Genomic DNA, 16,820 nt, shown 5'->3' on the forward strand with positions numbered 1-16,820 from the left:
TTTAAGGGCAAAATCTATAGTTGGAAGGCAATTTTACCATAGAGTTTTGCCCTTAAATCAGAACATAACCACACACAATATGATGATGTCATTTCTGTGTGATGTCATCATATTGAGGACATTGTGTGAGGATGTCTCTGTTTGAGTGGAGCCTCGCCCTACTCCAGGAATGCTTCCTCCTGCCCCCTGGTGGTGAGTCATGGGGACCTGGCATCCTGCATGTATAGAATATATTCTTGAGGTTAGTGCTCTGAGCCTTCAGGTGTCTCATATAGTGTTGCCAACTCTGCCTTGGGAAATTCCCAGGGAGTTTGAGGGTGGAGCCTGGGAAGGGACCTCAGAGAGGTATAATGCCAGAGAATCCACCCTCTAAAGCAGCCATTTTTTTCCAGGGGAATTGATCTCTGTAGTATGGAGATTAGCTGTAATTCCAAGAGATCTCCAAGACAACCCCCCCACCCTACCAAAGGCTGGCAAGTAGCAATCCTAATTTATCTTATTCTTCCAGGCCTTTCTCTGAATGCAACATGGTTGCCCTCTGCTTGTTTTCTACTGGTTTTATACCTTATGTGTTGGTGTTCAGGCAGCATAGCTGTTGTTTCCAGTTTGATGCGTATATTTGGTTTTAAATTGCTAACCTGTTCTACATCTAGATATGGGGAAAACTATAAATTAAACTATAATTATTTGTGGAATGCATTTCTCTTTGTTTCTGCCTCTCCCACCCCCAAGCAGGGATGAGAACTGCCACATTCTATTATGTTCTTCTTAAAAGCTAAGCTTTATGAGCTTTGCTTGGGTAAAAAGTGAAGGGATAAAGCTAAGAAAACATTTTAATGGCAGCATATAGCCAGATGTCCAATTTTAATTGTTTATGTTTTAAAAAAAACCCCACAGAGTTAGATGACTAACCCATTTGAAACACTGTCCATTAACTTGCTTTTATTCCTCGGCATTGAAAACTTCTCATAGGAATTGCATCAAAACAATTAACCTGTTTTCTTAATGGAAACGGAATGATATTATCTGCTCTGTATGATACTCTGGTATCCTCTTCTCTCCAGAGAGAAAAGAAGAATAACTATAATACGGTGACTTTGCTGCTGATTGCCATGTCTAATTTCCTGTCCTACTGGCAAAAATGGGGGATTTCCTGATGTCCAGTTGACACTTCTATATTCAAAGAGAAGTTTAATTTAAACATGTCGCAATCTTGAAATTATCAAATGGAGTGTTGGCTGATTCTAGTAACTTTACTCATATCACAAGCACATCCGACTTTCTTTGATCTAACATGTACAAATTTAACATCTGGAGCGGGTAATAAGAAGTCAGGTGAGGTACAAGCAACAGCCTCACCTGTGGATAGGATTAGTGGGAAAAATACTACTATGCTTTGCTGGTGGCATTTTTCTCTTTGCTCAGTCCACATGAATGCAGACCCCAGGAAGGTGGGGTATATTCACCAGAAGCAAAAAACATACTGTGTGAAACAGCTCTTAGATATAGGACTTTGATCTTTAAAATTTTTGCATAAATTCTACACATAAGTTCTATTTGACCCTGCACCAGGAGAGCCTATTCCTGAGCTTTGTGAAAGTACATTGTATATACATGTGTGCATGCGCACGCACAGTACAACTGATAGTATCAGCTGTGAGTTGGATATCTTAATTGATACCATTTCTGTATGAGCTTCCTGATACTGAGGTTACATGAGGATATTGAAATTATTCTGTTCTGGGCTTTTCTTTGAGGCTAACAATACTTTGTGTGTGTTCTGCAGTATCCCATGATTAGAAGATAGCAATATCTCAGTATTTTGGTATTATGTATCACTCTAGCCTAGAAGATAACATTTTCTGTCACAGAGTGATATGATAGCCAGCTTTCCCATGACATTCCTATAATCACCAGGGATTGAGGATTCCAATATTAGCTGTTGCTAGTGGAAACAGAACAGTTCTGTAGAACTGATTAATGGATACATTTTGAGAAGTTGCTATCCTAGCAAAGGATTCAATAGAGGAAGGAAAGGCATTTGGATATCTTAAAGTAAGCGTGGCCAAACTTGCTTAATATAAGAGTCACATAGAATAAATGCCAGGTGTTTAAGAGCTGCAAGATATGAACATTAGATGTTTGAGAGCCACAAGACAAGAAGGAAGGAAGGCAAATAGATAGGGAAGGGAACTGGAGGTGGAAAGAAAGCGACTTTAAATGCATTCTCCAAGCCACTGGCTGACTTGGCTTAGAGAAGTGATTTAAAGGGACAAATTCCATCTCCAAGCCAGCTGACAGGGCAGTGGGGGCTTCAAGAGCCACACAGTATGTGTGAAAGAGCCACATGTGGCTCCCAAGCCTCAGTTTGGCCACCTCTGCCCTAAAGCAACCTAGTGAAGTGCACTTTTTTAGTAGACTGCAAAGCTATAAGGTAGGAGATGTAGCTGTTATCTAAGAGGCTAGTATAATTACACTTGTCACTAAGAATTGAGTATGTCATGTTCTGTCAATTGTCAAAGTAAGATATCCCTCTAAATGAGTAAGAAAGTGTACTGATTGACATGAAGATAGTATATTGAGCTGGACTATTGGTTGATAGCCCAATAATATCTGTTCTGACTTGCAGCAACTCTTTGTGTACAGGCCTTGTACATGAGATCTTGTAGCTAAGGATGCCAATAGCTGAGCCTAAGAATTTTGGCATAGAAGAGGAGCTATAATTCCTAGGTGTGTGCACCTAACTCCACACCTATTTTTCAGATTTGGATTTTAGGAAGGGCATAGGTACTAGTAGTTGTAGATATTCTGGTCCCCCAATAGCACTATGGGATTCAGGTCCCCTCCCTGCCAAGATTCTGGAATTATTTAAATTCCATTTTTCCTTATAGGGGACATTTTCGGTGGGGGGGATAGAGTGGCTGTTTCTCAACCAAACAACACCAAAATGATAAGGGATCTCATTCTCCATGTTCACTAAAGACTCCCTCAAGTTTCAAGTGAATTAGGGTCCAACTGAAGGGCTTTTTTTGAGCAGGAATGCACAGGAATGGTGTTCCGGCTGGCTTGGCCAGGGCTCTGGCTCAAAAAAAGGTCTTTGGCAAAGGGAAGGCACTAGGTAGCCGCGTGCTACCACACCACCCACTCTATCCTCTCTGCTGCCTCCAGCCTCCAATGGGTTTGTGAAGAGAGTGAGAGAGATGCAAAGCCACGCACGAGCACCCCCTCCCGGGAGAAGCTGGGCCTTTGCCATGGCAGCCAAGAATCATTTTGTTTTTACATTGCCTATGCTGCAGACAACACGTCTCCTTTTGCTTTTTGTTTTTGTGACACTTCCTCCAAGGTTTTTTTTGCAACTCTAGGTGTCCTCCCAAGTTTGCAGTAATATTTCTCATCTTTTTACATGGCCATGTTTTGTGAATTTATCAGGCCATATTCAGAATTACATATACACTGCATAATCCATCTTGAGTCCCAGTGAAAAAGGTAGATTATAAATAAAGAGTAAAGTAATTATATTATGTGGGGAATGCATCTCCCAGTATGCTGTGTGAAAACTCAGTAACATGAACTAACTTAGTAACATGAACAAAAATGAACATCAAATGTCAATACTTCTTAAAAACATGTTATTTATAAATGACTGATCGGTTTGCTTACTATTGAAAGAACTGGTTACAGAGCAATACGCAGATATGACAGGCCTGTGTTTGGGTGGCTCAACAAGGTCTCTCATGTGAGAACATACATCCATGAAATGCAACTGATGGCACTGTACTATTCTGTGTTAATATGCAGAAAGTAACCTACTAAATGGGTGACATCACTTCTGGTGATGTCAGGGTGTGTGGTCTAATTTGGAAATGAATTCCTGCTGGGCTTTTTCTACAAAAAAAAGCCGTGTGCAATTGTATTGTAACTGAGAGGCACTGCCTGTTAATATGGAGCGCCCCAATACCTAGAGAGAGAGAGTGGGGCTCCTATTTCTGAAAACAAAATGGAGTCTGACCAGAAACAGGCTAAGAAAACACTCCATCTAAAATGGAGTGGACCCAGCAGAGAGTTTGTTCTGGTCATCCCCTGGAGGCCTCCTCTCAGTGCAACCCCACCCAGTTCCTCCACCTCCACCCAAACAGGATGCATAATAATGATAGGGACTGCTGGTAAATATCACTCACACCCTAATCTGCAGCTAGTGATTAATCAGCCATCTCCTTGGCCCTTTCTGTGACTCAGTTTCTCTTTGTCTACTGCTATGGTAATGTCTGACACCTGAACAGATTCTTTGTTTTCTATACTTGCCTCTCCTCAGAACTGCCCAAACCATTAACACATATCCTGACCTTTTGTAACCTATTGGGTGGACATTACTAAGCCAGTACTACCTGCTGTTACCTGGAGATCCATTCAGGTGACCAGAGTCAGTTCTGCTCATTGGCATAAGGTGAGTGTTATATCTTGAAACATAAGCTAATGTACCGCAGGGCGACCGCTACAGAGGCGACCCAGGGAAACCCACGGGTCCCCGGATGTAGCTCGCTAGACGCCCCGCCCATCAAGATCTGTGGCGGGAAGTTTAACTGGCCAGGATTGGACTGGTCAGACTGGGGGGCAGTTCCGGGAAATGTATATAAGCGGGACCCGGCCCGCGTGTTCTCTCTCTTGTAATGTACCACTGAATAAAACATGTTGCTTTCAAACCGTCTCATCACGCAGTACATTACAGTGGCGACGAAGGTGGGATTCTAGCCAGGTAACACCCGAAGAGGGACTTCATGGAGCTGGCCGGAGACGAAGAAGGCACACCGTCTGGGGAGACGGAAGCAACCCCTGCCGCAGCCACCATGGCTAACCAGGGTGGAACAACGGGTCGCCTCGAAGAGTTCAACCCCGCTAAACTGGAGAGGTGGGAGACCTACACTGAGTGGGTCGATTGCTACCTTCGAGCAAACATGATAACGGACGACAGCCGTAAGAGAGACGTGCTTCTGAGTGTCTGCGGAGAGGCTACATTCGAGATCGCCAAGGGTCTCTTGGCTCCCGCAAGAATCACGGAGAAGACGTACGAGGAGATAGTCCGACTCCTTACTGGGCACTTCTTGCCCCAACCCTCAATCATAGCCTGCCGATTCCTCTTCCACAAGAGGGATCAAGAGGTGGGAGAGATGGCAGCTGAATACCTGGCCGCTCTCCGCCAAATTGCGGGAAACTGTAGCTTCAAGAAGCTAGAGGAGGCCCTGAGGGACCGTTTCACCTGGGGCCTGAGGGATGAAAGATTACAGCAAAAGCTCTTCGCAAAGGAAGAGCTCACCCTCCAGGGCGCCTTCAATGAGGCCACCGTGTTCCAGAGAGCCACTAAAGTTTTCCACAACCCGTGGGCAGAAGCCGTCCACCAGGAGGAGATGGCGCAGAGCCACCCAGGGGAGGAGGAAACACACCAGCTACGCCGCCAACCAGGGATGGGACCAAGAGTGACCCAGCGGCCACGAGCAACGGAGAAACCAACCATCACCAAGTGTGCAAGCTGTGGGGACCCGCACGAGTGGTGGGACTGCCCCTATTGCAACGTGGACTGCAGGAACTACAGGAAAATGGGCCACATCACGAGGGCTTGCCGAGCGTAGGCCGCCCGCAGATGCCAGTCCACCAACCAAGACTCGACCGAGGGCTACTCGCCCGCCCCGACCAGCCTGCAGGTAATGAACTTGCCCAACAATACCCCCAACAAGGTCAAGGTATCGATTAGGATCAAGGACAGCCCCTGCCTGATGGAACTGGACTCGGGCTCCTCCATCTCCATAATTTCGGAGGAGTCCCTAAGAAAACTGTGCCCGCGTGGTCGGCCCAGGCTGCGACCGGCTGGTTTCATACTACAGGACTTCCAAAAGAACCCTGTACAGATCCTGGGATGGGCCACGGTCGGGGTGGAGTTTAAGAGCTTTAGGGGGAAACTGGATATACTTGTGGTCAAATGCCAGCTCACCACATTGTTGGGCCTAGCCTGGTTTCGACCGTTGGGAATTCAGATTGTGGGGGTGCAGCAGCTGGGGACGCAGGGATTCGAGCATGCGTGCCGGGAATTTCCGAAGGTGTTTGATGGGGCCCTAGGGTACTACAAGGGTCCTCCCATATCCTTACCCCTCGACCCCCACGTGAGGCTGATAAGGCCAGGCGGGTTCCGTTCGCTCTGAAGCCCAAAATCAAAGCAGAGCTGGACCGCCTCACAGCCCAGGGAGTGCTAGAACCGGTTTCCTACGCCACATGGGAAACCCCGATAGTTACCCTGGTAAAGCCAAATGGGGACGTGCGCATATGCGCCGATTACAAGTGCACCATAAACAAGGCACTACAAGATAACCCCTACCCCGTCTCCGTGGTCAGTCACGTTTTGGCAGCACTAGCGAGGTCAAAAATTTTTGGGAAACTAGACTTGGCCCAGGCATACCAACAACTCCCCATGGACGCCGAGACGGCAGAGGCCCAGACCATAGTGACCTACAGGGGAGCTTTTAGGGTGCAGCGGTTGCAATTTGGGGTGAGTGTGGCTCCGGGGGGCTTTCAGAGCCTGATGGATTCTCTCCTCAAAGGGATCCTCAGGGTGCAACCATTTTCCGACGACATTCTGATCACTGCACCCGACGAGGAGGAGTTCAGCAACTGTCTGCGAGAGGTACTCTGCAGATTCCAGGCGGCCGGACTGAAAGTCAAGCGGGAAAAGTGTTCCCTTGGGGTGCCGAGGGTGGAGTTCTTGTGGTTTGCGGTGGACGCGGCAGGGATCCACCTGACGACCGACGAAACCAAGGCCATAGTGGATGCCCCGCCCCCCACATGCAAGGCGGAGCTACAAAGTTTCTTGGGGTTATTAAATTTGTATCATTTGTTTTTGCCCCACAAAGCAGCCATAGCAGAACCCCTCCACAGGCTCTTAGATAAAAATGCCCCGTGGGTCTGGGGAAAGAAGCAGGCAGCCGCTTTTAAGGCGGTCAAGGAGCTCCTCATATCCAATAACGTCCTCCACCATTTCGATGAAGCCCTGCTGGTGATCTTCGCGTGTGATGCGTCGTCGTACGGGGTGGGCGCCGTCCTGGGTCACCAACTCCCAGATGGGAGGGAGGTCCCGATAGCATATTACTCCAGGACCCTGACCCCCGCAGAGCGCAACTATGCCCAGATTGATAAGGAGGCCTTGGCAATCGTGGCGGGGGTGCATAAGTTTAATGACTACCTGTATGGTAGACGTTTTACGATCGCCACGGACCACAAGGCGCTCCTGGGCCTCCTCGCCCCAGACCGTCAGACGCCACAGATTCTGTCGCAGCGAGTCCTGCAGTGGAATCAGTTCCTGAACTCTTATTCGTATGCCCTGGTCCGCTGCCCGGGCAAGGGGATTGGCCACGCGGACGCCCTCAGTCACCTGCCGCTGCCATCCATGGATCCGGCCCCAGCCCCAGCCCACCATGTGATGCTCATTGAAATGCTACCAGAGAGACCCCTACACGCTACCGAGGTAGCAAAGGCCACGGGGCGGGACAAAATACTCACGCAGGTTCTCGACTGGATGGTGGAGGGGGTGGCCCGAGAGAAAACAGGCCTAAGAATTCAGGGCATTCACAGCACGCAGGGAAGAACTGTCCACGCACAAGGGGTGTCTTCTCTGGAGAAGTAGGGTGGTAGTTCCCCCACATTGCGGAAACAAGTGCTAGAGTGGGTAGCGGGTCGGGTGCTGCGCGTGACTGGGTCCCGCCACTACGATGTCTCAACGGAGGGGGGCCAAATCCTGCGGAGGCATATAGATCAGATGTGCCACCGCACCTTGCCGGAAGAGCCAGCTGTAGTATGGAACGAGGATGAATCAACAGCAGCACCCACGCTGAGGGCTACCCCGCCCCTGCCGACTGCTCCGACCAATCGGGCGGAAGAGCAGCACTGAGGCGGGGGCGACCCCCCCGGAGTAGGGCCACCAGAAGGGCAACAGTCGGCGGACAGCCATAGGCCGGCGCTACCCCCACACGAGGAAACCGCCGCCCCATCCGCCACAGCAGCTGCGGCCCCGGTAGCCCCGGTGATCGCTCCTACTCCACAAGTAACTCCAAGGAGGTCGACCAGGAAATGCAAGGCCCCCGCTTACTTACAAGACTATGTGTCCTGAACTAGGGGGGGAGGAGTGTTATGCCTTGAAACATAAGCTAATGTACCTCAGGCGACTGCTACAGAGGCGACCCAGGGAAATGCACGGGTCCCTGGATGTAGCTCGTTAGACGCCCTGCCCATCAAGATCTGTGGCGGGAAGTTTAACTGGCCAGGATTGGACTGGTCAGACTGGGGGGCAGTTCCGGGAAATGTATATAAGCGGGACCCGGCCCGCGTGTTCTCTCTCTTGTAATGTACCACCAAATAAAGCATGTTGCCTTCAAACCGTCTCGTCACGCAGTACATTACAGTGAGCAACCAATCAGGTACCTAGGAAAGAAGCATCACTGCCCGCTGCAAGTCACCCCCTTTTCTGGGAGGGCCTCACCCCCTCCTTAGATTATATACATGACAGCAAGCCATGCTCGCTTGCTCTCTCTGCCTGAGCAATATGTAACCAGATTGTTCCTCCCTCCCTACTCTAAGTAAGGAGCATCAGGCATGGCACATCACAGTGCATGTCTATATCTTCTAGTTGTGACTGGGCCCTAAGCCACCAGGATCAGGTCGTATACCCTGACTCTGTTTTTACCCTTGTGTTACCCCTCTATCAATTTCATATCTGTTTTCTTAGGCCTGTATGTATGTTGTATGATTTTATACCCTTGTATGTTTGCCCTTATTCTTTAAATAAAACATCCCTTGATTATTAAGACCATCTTGCCTTGTTACTGGGAGGGTAACTCTCAAAGAAGACACCTTCTGTATAAACAGGTTTTTGGATCTCGCTAAAAAGCTGATTGCCCATCAGTCTACATTCCCCAAAACCTCTTTTGAGGGCAATTTGCCTAACAGTATGGGTTTCTGAACAAGGTGTTCTCAGCAGTCCTACTTGTCCCCATTGTTTCCTATAGGAAGTAAAATTCTAAGAAGTCAACAGCCAAATACAAAAGAGCATCCACTGGCCAAAAGCCTGTCGGTCACTTCCGGGTTCCTGTCCTGCATCTCGACCTGTGTTATTAGTGACAGGCTGCTTCGGCGTGCCGCTGCGCCGGCCCCCTGGGTCCCACAACGATGGGACCGATGCCACAGGGACGGGCTCGAAACACTCTATAACCCCTCAAAAGAACAGCAGTCTAGCTCGCTTCCCCCGAGCCCTGCCGCCATAAGCCTCAAGGGGGCTCATTTTGCGGCATCTCCTGGCGGGAGGGTGGCACCCGCATGGGACACATATCAAATGAAAGAGGGGGCGCAGGGCTATCAGAAACAGCCGGCGGAGGGAGTCGGGAGACCACCCCACTGGGGGATCCACACCCCGAAAGTGATGAAGGTGGCGCAGATAGAGCCAACAGAGCAAACAGGACAAAATAAATAGGCTGCATTATGCAGCACAGTTGAGAAAGTGCCTTATCCCATATACTGATGAAGTATATACAGTATTTGAGAACAAAATTGTTTCCGGCGGTGATATTTGGGGGATTTTTGGGGACGTCACAGGAAGTGCTGTGAAGTCACTTCCTGTTTCCGGCAGTGGCATTTGGGGGAAATGATGTCATTTGGGGAAGTGATGTCACAGGAAGTGATGTCACTTCCCGTTTCCGGCAGGTGACGCGGGGGAAATGATGTCACAGGAAGTGGTGTCACTTCCTGTTTCCGGCGGTGGCATGACGTCACCGGAAGTGCCGTCACCGGAAGTGACGTCATTTCCTGTTTCCGGCGGCGCGCACGCACCCCTACCTTCCCCCCCCCCCCCAAGATGTCCCTGGCTGGCCTTCAGACATGGTCACCCTACCTGAATCCCATTTCAGGTGATTGGACTATACCCCAAAAATACCAAAAAAGATTTTTTAAAAATATATTTTTAGCCTGAAAATATCTGGATGCCCATCCCTAATGATTCTACTTGGTTGTTTAATTCAAAGGATGTGACCATTTTGAATATTAAAGTTTTTAAAGTGCTTTGGTAGGGGGGAAAACTACCCTTCCTAGAGACAATAGCTATCACCTTAAAATATTTAATAACTCTTACTATGTAATCAAAAAAGCTTAACTATTGTCTCTGAAACCCAGACCACAATTTCCAGTTTTATCGAGAACATCCTTAACAAATCTGCATTATAGATTTTTCACCCAGTGATACCTGGCATATCCAAGTATCAGATAAAGTGGCAAGCACAAAGATATTGCTTTGTTTTTCTAATCAAGAGAGATGTCAGTTACCCTGTTATGCATTAGGAAATGATTTTCACATCTGTAAAGCAAAAATGCCACTTACCCAATTTGAACATTTTTATTTATCTGCACAAAATGATTTTCTACATATGCAATAAGAAAGATTAATTTCCTGACCTTTTATCTTTAGTCACAGATTTGCATAGGGTAATAAAAATTCTTTTTTACATGGTGTCGTGGGGGATTAAGGGGATTAAATGTTTGACATCACTCTTTTGTCTGTGCTAAGGCTCCATCAAAGAGTATACTGAGTGGGTGGCAAAGCACTGGACGAGAAATACAATCTGGAGATGACAAAAGAATGGATGGAAATGGGGTAAACAGTCTTCTTTGTTATACTTAGTATATTTCTAAAGCTAAAATTGCAACCGTCTGGACAGCAAAGCCCTATGATGTGGATCTTAAGAAATTTTAAAACTGCAGACAGAAGAAGAGTAGTTAAAGAAGAATGAAAACTGCGATGCTTTTGCCTCCTACAGTCAGCAATGACTCCAGTTACCTGCATCTTCTCCATTGTATGATAATAACCAGAACACCAGAATGAAAGGTTATTAATGTGGGCTGATTGAGCTGGCTTTACTCCTGTGATTGGAAGACATGGTCCTTGCAATAAAACTGTTGCTTTTCACCTGCATCTGGCCGACAGCTCTTTTAATCATTCACAGTGATCATCACCACCATTACCACCACCATCATCCTCAAAGGGCGTTCATGAAAAGGCATAACAGGTGAGCAAGAGGTACCCTGGGCATCATAGCTACTGTCTGTTTATGTATTCTGTTTGCTGAACAACATCATCCTAAAAAGTATCTGACCAATCCTTAAGGGCTCATTTCATTCTTTTGTCCAAAACCAGAAAAGCAGGCAAAGAGAAGGCAGAAGTGCTGCTGAAATCAGCAAAAGCCATAACAGAATTTCCATTTCTAATGCATTAAATTTGTCTACAGGAGTTACTTTATGTACAGTGTGTGAGCATATTATGTAACCATCAGCTACAGGGGTATTAGTTAGCACAAAGTATAGCCAAAAGATGTGGAATGCTAAGATAACCACACTAAAGAAGCTTAAATTCTTGATAGAGAACGGTTGGCCAACGGTAGCTCTCCAGATGTTTTTTGCCTACAACGCCCATCAGCCCCAGCCATTGGCCATGCTGGCTGGGACTGATGGGAGTTGTAGGCAAAAAACATCCAGAGAGCTACCGTTGGCCACCCCTGTGATAGAGTATTAAATTCTAAACTGATGTTATAACTTGTCATATTTGTTTTCTTAAATCTGGATGCCACGTTGGCTGGATCTTTTAAATAAAGAAACATAAGTGGAGTAGGGTAACACTGGAATACAGTTAATATTAATGTGAAATTATTTTATCAGCATCTCTAAGTGCAAGACTAAGAACACTTTCCTGGGATTAAGCCTCATTGAATGGTCTTGAATACTGTGTGGACCTGTTTGGGGTTGCTTTCTAAATTCCAGCTCTTAAACTTGTGTTCATGTTTCATTCCATTTCTAGCCAAGTTAACTGTGTGGGCTTAAATTTATATGTTTGTTTGTCACAACCTCAAGAAACATCTCATAGATCAGTGGTCCCCAACCTTTTTGGCACCAGGGACCAGTTTTGTGGAAGACAATTTTTCTATGGATCGGCACGGAGGGGGTGGGGGGTGATGGTTTTGGAATGATACAATTATGCACTTTATTTTGATGTAGTTATGTGTGCAGACTCTTATCTGGGAGAACTGGGTTTGATTCCCCATTCCTCCACTTGCAGCTGCTGGAATGGCCTTGGGTCAGCCATAGCTCTTGCAGAGTTGTCCTTGAAAGGACAGCTTCTGGGAGAGCTCTCTCAGCCCCACCCACCTCACAGGGTGTCTGTTGTGGGGGAGGAAGGGAAAGGAGATTTGAAGTGGAGGATAGGATATAAATCCAATTTATCATAAATCATCATCATCATCATCATCACCATCATCATCATTACATTGTAATATATAATGAAATAATTATACAACTCATGGCCCAGTTGCTAACAGGCCACGGATCGGTAATGGTCCATGGCCTGGGGGTTGGGGACCCCTGTCATAGATGATCTACAGAAATGAACAAGAGTCACGTAAGAAGATGCTGGGATTTTTGCAGAGAATATTCTCAATAAATTGTGTCCACAGGACATGATTCAAAAAGGGGATCATTTTACAAAAATAGGTTCTCATGCAGCTTGTCTCCATTTCTTTTCCTTTACCTACATACTCCCTTCAAAAAGCTCATATGGGGTTGGGGAGATGATCAGGGGCAGAGAGTTCCTCATAATCTGTCCGCCCCCTTGGAGGTCCCTGTGCACGTCACAAGGGTCATTCACATTTCTGCGCTCTTCCAGTTGTCTGAATTGGAGAGATTGTGTTTAAAAAGCGGATTCCAAACAAGCTTACATAACTGAAGTGCTCAGGCGGGTGTGTGAGTTCTGATTTCTGCTGAGGTTATGAGTTCAGTTTTCAGTTACTGCTGAAATGAATCAGATGTCTTGGACTTCCTTCCTGTAGAAAAGAAAAAGCAGTCTGAGTGGGGTACATAGGCAGGGTAATAAGAGATCTCTTTTCCTGTCATTTTGTTCTGCAAGTCACAGAAAATATTTTCTGGGATCCAGTATTCATTGTTCATATAAGCGTTCCTTGTAACAAAATCTAACACTGAATTGGAGCATAGCTGTGGGCATAAACAAGTTACCTTCTCTGTCTGGAAGCTTCTTTCACAGTGAGGAGCCAATAGAAGTCAAGGAGATCTGATGTTGTATAGGAGATTTCTATTTCAGGCTGCAATCCTGTGTATTTGAGAGAAAACTATATAGAAACTCAGCTGAGATTACTTTTGAGTAAACGTTTAATGGCTCAGGATGCATATGTAATAAATTAAATAAGCCTCAGAAACTTTGAGAGTTAGTTTATTTCCAGACAGCAGCTTCCCCAAAAATGACGTATCAAGGGAAGAAGTACCTAAAACAAAGGGTATTTTATGGCAGAAAAGAATGGTGTGGACATTGCTGATTTTATACTTCAATTTGTCATGCCTCCAAGACCCATCTTAGACTACTAGCATCTGTCTGTCAAGCATGGTAGAATTTCACTGGTAATTGACTGTTTTAGGGTCCTCCATAAAGCTGGCCTGTGAAATATCATGGAGGACCAAGGTCTGTTAACTCTGTTATTCTTTCCCCCTCCCCCTTCCTACTTTATTGCTTGCAAAGTAGAAGTAGAGAGAAACAAAACTAACTTGAGAAAGAGTAATCAGTACCTTCCCATACATTCCTGTTAGGTGACACATCTGGGGAAAGCAAGGATGGAGTCCTGATAACGCCATGAGAATGTAGACTTTTATGATAGTTTATGTGTGAGAGCGCATCCCTCACCCCCACCTTTTGGAATCCTTTTGAAGTATGCCTTCAAAATATTGTATCAATGTATCTTTAGCATCACTCTCAAGAATCTGTTACACTGAAAGTATCGGTCTTTCAATAAACGTAGTTTTGTATCAAGCTCGACTCGTCATTGAAACTGCATGCTTGACACAGAGAACTTACCTAGTGCTTCATAAGCTTCTCAGTCTGGATACAAAGGCTCATGCTTATTCACAACAGCACATCTGTCCTCAAAGCTAAACGTATTGCATCATTATTTACATACATTCCCCAAAAGCCTCACCTGATCTTAATCATATAGTCTCTTGTAAAATTAAAAATACAGTATTCATTCTATTACAGACTTAACACTCACATTTCTCAATACGAAAGTTGATAAATCTAATGAAGCATTTAATCCCAATGGGGTCAAAGTCCAGAACTTGTGTATACAAAAAGCCTCTTTCTGTAACAATACCTTAGAGACATCTTCATAGTTGTAGCGATGACCTTTATATACATACAAAACAGTGCATTCTAAATCATCATAGGCATGCTTGAAATCAATGCAATGGGCCACAGTTGTGGCTTCTTGCACTTCCATTTTTATGCACCACCTATCCTCCAAAAAACAAACCCTCAAACTCCTCATTCTGGACCCAATGTAATATTTTTCACATGGACACCTGAGACCATATATGATTTTCTGGATTTCAACTCCGAAGTCTTTTCACATATAGAGCATTCCCTACATTTAAAGTGCCCTATAGATAAATTGAATGCCTCTCTTTTTTCACAGAAAAGATCAGACTGGACTAATATATCCTTCAAGGTCTTACACTTCCTCCAACCTATTGTTGGAAAAAGAGAACATCCAGATAGTCCAGATATCACATGCCAATGTTTGCATATAATATCTCTAATTTGATATGATTTATTGGAATATTGAAATGCACATGTTAACAATGCATCTTCTCTCTGATCATTGTCATCACAATCCTGCAACAACGCATGCCTTTCGATAGTTTTAGCCCTAAATATTGCAGATTGTAATATAACTTTAGGATGGCCTCTGCACTCTAGTTGCTGCATTAGATAATCACTATTTGATTTTTTTACCCCCATGTGTTTTCCCCACAAACTTGGGGCTCTTTTCAGGTTTGTAGAAAGATCTGCCTTACCTGTTCACAGCTCCAGTCACCAGATGTAAGTTCCAAAAATAAGATTTTCCCAACTGTGATGATGACTAAAATACTGGTAAGATAAGAACATAAGATAAACCATGTTGGATCAGGCCAATGGCCCATCCAGTCCAACACTCTGTGTCACACAGTGCCAAAAAAAAGGAGGTTCACAAGGGCTAGAAGCCCTTCCACTTTGCCCCCCTTTCAAGCACCAAGAATACAGAGCATCACTGCCCCAGACAGTTCCAATAATATGCTGTTAAAAGTCACTGATGGACCTCTGCTCCATCAGTGACTTTTGGATATTTTTATCCAAACCCCTCTTGAAGCTGGCTATGCTTGTAGCCGCCACCACCTCCTGTGGCAGTGAATTCCACATGTTAATCACACTTAGGGTGAAGAAGTACTTCCTTTTATCTGTTCTAACCCTACTGCTCAGCAATTTCATTGAACGCCCACGAGTTCTTGTATTATGAGAAAGGGAGAAAAGTACTTCTTTCTCTACTTTCTCCATCCCAAGCATAATCTTGTAAACCTCTATCATGTCACCTCGCAGTCGATGTTTCTCCAAGCTAAAGAGCCCCAAGCGTTTTAACCTTTCTTCATAGGGAAAGTGTTCTAACCCTTTAATCATTCTAGTTGCCCTTTTCTGCACTTTTTCCAATGCTATAATATCCTTTTTGAGGTGCAGTGACCAGAATTGTGCACAGTATTCCAAATGAGACCGCATTATGATACTGGCTGATTTGTTTTCAATTCCCTTCCTAATAATTCCCAGCATGGCGTTGGCCTTTTTTATTGCAATCACACACTGTCTTGGCATTTTCAGTGAGTTATCTACCACGACCCCAAGATCTCTCTCTTGGTCAGTCTCTGCCAGTTCACAACCCATCAGCTTGTATTTGTGGCTGGGATTTTTGGCCCCAATATGCATTACTTTGCACTTGGCCACATTGAACCTCATTTGCCACGTTGACGCCCACTCACCCAGCCTCAACAGATCCCTTTGGAGTGACTCACAATCCTCTCTGGTTCTTACCACCCTGAACAATTTATTGTCATCTGCAAACTTAGCCACTTCACTACTTACTCCCAACTCCAAATCATTTATGAACAAGTTAAAGAGCATGAGACCTAGTACTGAGCCCTGCGGCACCCAACTGCTTACCGTCTTCCACTGCAAAGATTGTCCATTTATACTCACTCTCTGTTTCCTATTAATTAACCAGTTTTTTACACGCAAGAGGACTTGTCCTTTTACTCCATGACTCTCAAGCTTACTAAGGAGCCTTTGATGAGGAACTCTATCGAAAGTTTTCTGGAAGTCAAGGTAAAAAACATCTAATTGGGTCTCCTTTGTCCACATGCTTGTTCACCCCCTCAAAGAACTGTAACAGGTTAGTGAGGCAAGATCTTCCCTTACAGAACCCATGCTGAGTCTTCCTCAATAACTTGTGTTCATCAGTATGCCTACTCATTCTGTCCTTAATAATGCTTTCTACCAACTTTCCCGGTATTGAAGTCAGACTGACTGGCCTGTAATTTCCTGGATCTCCTCTGGAACCCTTTTTAATGATGGGGGGTGACATTTGCTACCTTCCAGTCCTCAGGAACAGAGGCAGATTTCAATGAAAGATTATATATTTTTGTCAGGAGATCCACAAGTTCCTCTTTAAGTTCTTTCAGAACTCTTGGATGCATGCCATCCGGACCTGGTGACCTATTAGTTTTTAATTTGTATTTCAGTTGTAGGATCTCCTCTCTCGTCACCTCAATCTTACTCAGGTCTTTCAACACCCCTTCCAAAATTAGCGATTCTGGTGTGGGCAAACACTTCTCATCTTCCACAGTGAAGATGGAGGCAAAAAATGCATTCAGCTTCTCAG

General features: G+C 45.5%; 1 protein-coding gene across 2 annotated transcripts in view; it reads left to right on the plus strand.

Annotated features, from left to right (window-relative positions):
• The first annotated feature begins 10,353 nt into the window (after nt 1-10,353).
• Nucleotides 10,354-16,820, plus strand: part of GABRR3 (gamma-aminobutyric acid type A receptor subunit rho3) — a 44,305-nt gene continuing 37,838 nt past the window's right edge. Inside the window, exon 1 of one of the 2 annotated variants that reach the window (XM_060234494.1) lies at nt 10,354-11,090. In XM_060234494.1, coding sequence (XP_060090477.1) covers nt 10,960-11,090 — 131 coding nt within the window. In that variant the 5' untranslated portion in view covers nt 10,354-10,959. The remainder of the gene's footprint in view (nt 11,091-16,820) is intronic. The other variant, XM_060234493.1, reaches the window with a different exon arrangement.

Source organism: Heteronotia binoei, chromosome 3, assembly GCF_032191835.1.
Source record: "Heteronotia binoei isolate CCM8104 ecotype False Entrance Well chromosome 3, APGP_CSIRO_Hbin_v1, whole genome shotgun sequence".
In the NCBI taxonomy this organism is placed as follows: Eukaryota; Metazoa; Chordata; class Lepidosauria; order Squamata; family Gekkonidae; genus Heteronotia; species Heteronotia binoei.